The sequence below is a fragment of the Atta colombica genome, unplaced genomic scaffold (genome assembly GCF_001594045.1).
Source record: "Atta colombica isolate Treedump-2 unplaced genomic scaffold, Acol1.0 scaffold102, whole genome shotgun sequence".
NCBI classification, from domain to species: Eukaryota; Metazoa; Arthropoda; class Insecta; order Hymenoptera; family Formicidae; genus Atta; species Atta colombica.
Genome location: NW_017259187.1, coordinates 1,668,491 through 1,672,063, shown reverse-complemented (window position 1 = coordinate 1,672,063; position 3,573 = coordinate 1,668,491). Strand labels below are relative to the sequence as shown.

General features: G+C 28.4%; 1 protein-coding gene across 1 annotated transcript in view; it reads left to right on the top strand.

The window, feature by feature from the left end:
• Positions 1-3,519, top strand: part of LOC108687379 (dnaJ homolog subfamily B member 12) — a 3,905-nt gene extending 386 nt beyond the window's left edge. Inside the window, exons 2-8 of the mRNA XM_018193108.1 lie at positions 234-387; positions 1,063-1,208; positions 1,302-1,442; positions 2,521-2,654; positions 2,743-2,858; positions 2,941-3,104; positions 3,240-3,519. Of these exons, the coding sequence (XP_018048597.1) occupies positions 234-387; positions 1,063-1,208; positions 1,302-1,442; positions 2,521-2,654; positions 2,743-2,858; positions 2,941-3,104; positions 3,240-3,349 (965 nt within the window). The 3' untranslated portion in view covers positions 3,350-3,519. The remainder of the gene's footprint in view (positions 1-233; positions 388-1,062; positions 1,209-1,301; positions 1,443-2,520; positions 2,655-2,742; positions 2,859-2,940; positions 3,105-3,239) is intronic.
• The last annotated feature ends 54 nt before the right edge of the window (positions 3,520-3,573 follow it).

Below are 3,573 nucleotides of genomic sequence, written 5' to 3'. Positions count from 1 at the left end.
ATTATATATGTATATATATAATATATGTATAATGAAATTATTTTTTATCCTTTATATACTTGATTTTCCTTCGTCTTTTTATTATTTATAATATAATGAATTTACTCTATTCACGAATTTGTTTTTACATTATCCACATACATTTAGGTAAAATAAAACTTATGCAAGAATACACATGTTTCTTCTTTTTGTCAGAATGATGGTGATTACAGGAATCATAATTATATTTGTAGAACTATTGGCGGAAGTAACGGTACTCTCAAAGCAGAACCAGAAATCTGAGACGACTGAATCTAATGTTAGAAAGCGACAAAATATAGCTAAAGACAGTACATATTCCCAGGGTAACTCAGAGTATTCCAAAGAACAGTTGGAGCATGTAAAGAGGTAAATTGTTTTAATTCAGTGAACTACAATATATATATCAGAGCACACTTTCTTTGTACTAAAATATAGAAAACTGCAGTCCAATAGAAAAAAAGAAGATAAATATTTATTGTTCTGATTCTTTCCTATTTATGATAAATATGGCTAAAATAACATTAGCCAATCAGTGAATGCCTAACAAAGAAAACAATATTTTCTTTGCATTAAAGTGTCATTGTCTAAGGATTGGAACATTTCGATGACTTGCTCCAGTGTATTATAGAGTTAAAATAGTTATAATATTTATATAATATATATTGTTCATTTATAAAATTACAACAATAATACAATAATACAATTTGGAAAACAAAGTTTTCTAAAAAAAATAAGTTTGAATGAACTCATACTGAATCATTAAAATCTTTTAATATTAATCTCAATACAATTTTGCTGTAATAATTAATTGTAAAAGAATAAAAATATGTTTTTAAAATTTTTTTTCTTTATAATCCATTATTTTTTTTAATCAAGTAAAAAATTTCAATATTTTTACTTATATTGTAATAAATGAGCTTATATTGTAATAAATATTTATTTTTTCACGTTTGATCTATATTTTACTTCTTCAATTATTATCTTTTAATTATTTTAATTATTTTGTAATAAATGATTTAGATGAATTTTTTATTATTGTAGGATAAAAAAATGCAAAGATTATTATGAGATTTTAGGAGTCAGTAAAGATGCTACAGACAGCGACATTAAAAAAGCTTATAAGAAATTAGCACTTCAATTACATCCTGATAAAAATAAAGCACCAGGCGCTGCCGAAGCTTTTAAAGGTACATCAAAATATATTTAAAAAATAGAGTTTATTAAATCTATTTAAAAAGTAGAGCGAATATATTTACATGTAAAAAATTGATTTTTTACAGCTATTGGCAATGCTGTTGCTATTCTTACCGATACGGAGAAACGGAAACAATACGACACATATGGTCCCGAAGAAGAACGAGTGCAGAATGCACACAACCGCCAAGGTCATACACATTACAATTATACCCGTGGATTTGAAGGTAAAAGAAGTTTAAAAGACTTAAGGAGATTCTCGCACTACTTCCTAATTAACAGTTTGTTCATAAGAATATGTATAACAATTAAAATAATGGAATAAAAAAGTTACTAATAATATTTTATGCTATTATTCATAATTATTGTTAATTTTATATGGTACAGTAAAAATCAATGAAATTTTTTTTCTACATATTATTGATATTATTAACTTTTGTATTGCATATATATTATATATTATATATAGACTCATCTTATATTTTAAACGTGAGAATCTCCTTAAGAAAAAAAAACCTATATTCCTGGGATGTATTCCAAAACTTGACTCTGTCAATTCCGAATATCTTTTATCTTTATTCAACATTCGGACCAACAAGGATAATAAGACTCAAGTTGACAGAGTTGAATTTTAACGCAACTCTGCGTGTGAACTGTAGATCTTTTAAGGAATAATCAAAATTTCAAGTAGCTGTAGCATTGCAATTTGTTATTCCAGTATGCTATTGTAGGCAGGAAAGCGCATTTGGATCCAAATTTGATTGGTTGTTTCCAATATGCTATTCATTATGCGCAATGTTTCACACTGTCTTATTATACTATACATCTGGTTTTTATTCGTGAACTAGACTTCACTAAAACTGTCTTTCGCTTTCGCCAATTATTAAAACATATACCTATCTCACTTCAAGTTCCAAAAATGTACATTAGTTCAGCCTTTAACCATAAAAAAAAAACAGATCTTCATGAAGGGCATCCTCATGAATCCTATGATACAGATAACTATGACAATTTTCGTCAATTTGCTGTGATCCTGCGAACAAGTAAGTCGTAAGCGTTCCGTAGTTCACATTGCGTTAGCAAAAAACATGTAACGATATCAAAATCCGGCAAAGAAATTGAACGACTTTTATAATCAAAAGCGAAACTGAAATATTTTATTATATTCTGAAGCAAAGCTTCAGGAAGTGAGGCGGATAAAGCATTATAGAAGTAGATACAATGTTAGTGAAAAATAGCGATTCATATGCAGAGATATACATTGTACAAGTTTATTCATCGAAACATAATCTGTCTCTTCTTTAGCCGATATCACAGCCGAAGAATTATTCAACATGTTTTTCGGTGTTGGTTTTCCACAACAAGAATTTTATATGCGTCGGCCAGGTGGAAGGTGGATGCGTCAGACAGATGCGCAAGCGCAACATGCTCATTCTCAGGTAAAGCACCAAGAAATTTGAGTTTTAGCATAATTTTTAACAATAAGTACTTCTTATTTTTTTCCATTCATGATGTAACATTTTTCAGCAAATAAATGGATATACCACATTTCTTCAGATGTTACCAGTTCTGTTACTAATAATGTTAACCATGATGAGCAGCTTTTTCATATCCGATCCAGTATATAGTCTACATGCAAGTTCGTAAGTATGATCGACAAATAATTAATACAAATGTAGATTTTTGTAGGATTTTTAAACTTAATGATTTTTTTCTTACTTATAGGAAATATTCTGTGGCCAGAACAACTCAGGCTTTGAAAGTATCATATTATGTTAAGGAGAACTTTCATAGTGAATATCAAGGCAGTTTACGTAGGTTAGAAATTTCAATTGAAGAAGAGTATGTGAGTAACTTGAGGCAAACTTGCGCCAGAGAGAAAAATTACAGTACGTATATTTATTTCATTTATCTCTTTCAATATATTTATTATATTTTTTATTAATACTATGATGCTAATAACAACATAAATTTTTTGTAAACGTTCTGAAAATTTTAAACTTATTTTCTATGTAATTTAATAGGGGACAGTATAATGTGGAAAGCCCGTAATTTGGGAGATCAAGAACTGTTCTATAAAGCTAAAAATCTCGAAACACCTTCGTGTAAAAAACTACAAGACCTGCAAGCATAATGTGTAAAACATGTCACCTAAGAATAGAAGTTTTGCGTGTTGTAGATAGATGTATAATATATTTACACATGTATAATTATCTTTGGGTGTATAATGAAAATTTGTTATAAAAGAATTACATAAAATGTCTTTATACACTCAGAGTAAATAAATCAGAGTATATTTCAATGTCCAACACACTAAACATATTTGGACTGTTCTAGCCGTTCATTCCATGCACAAAT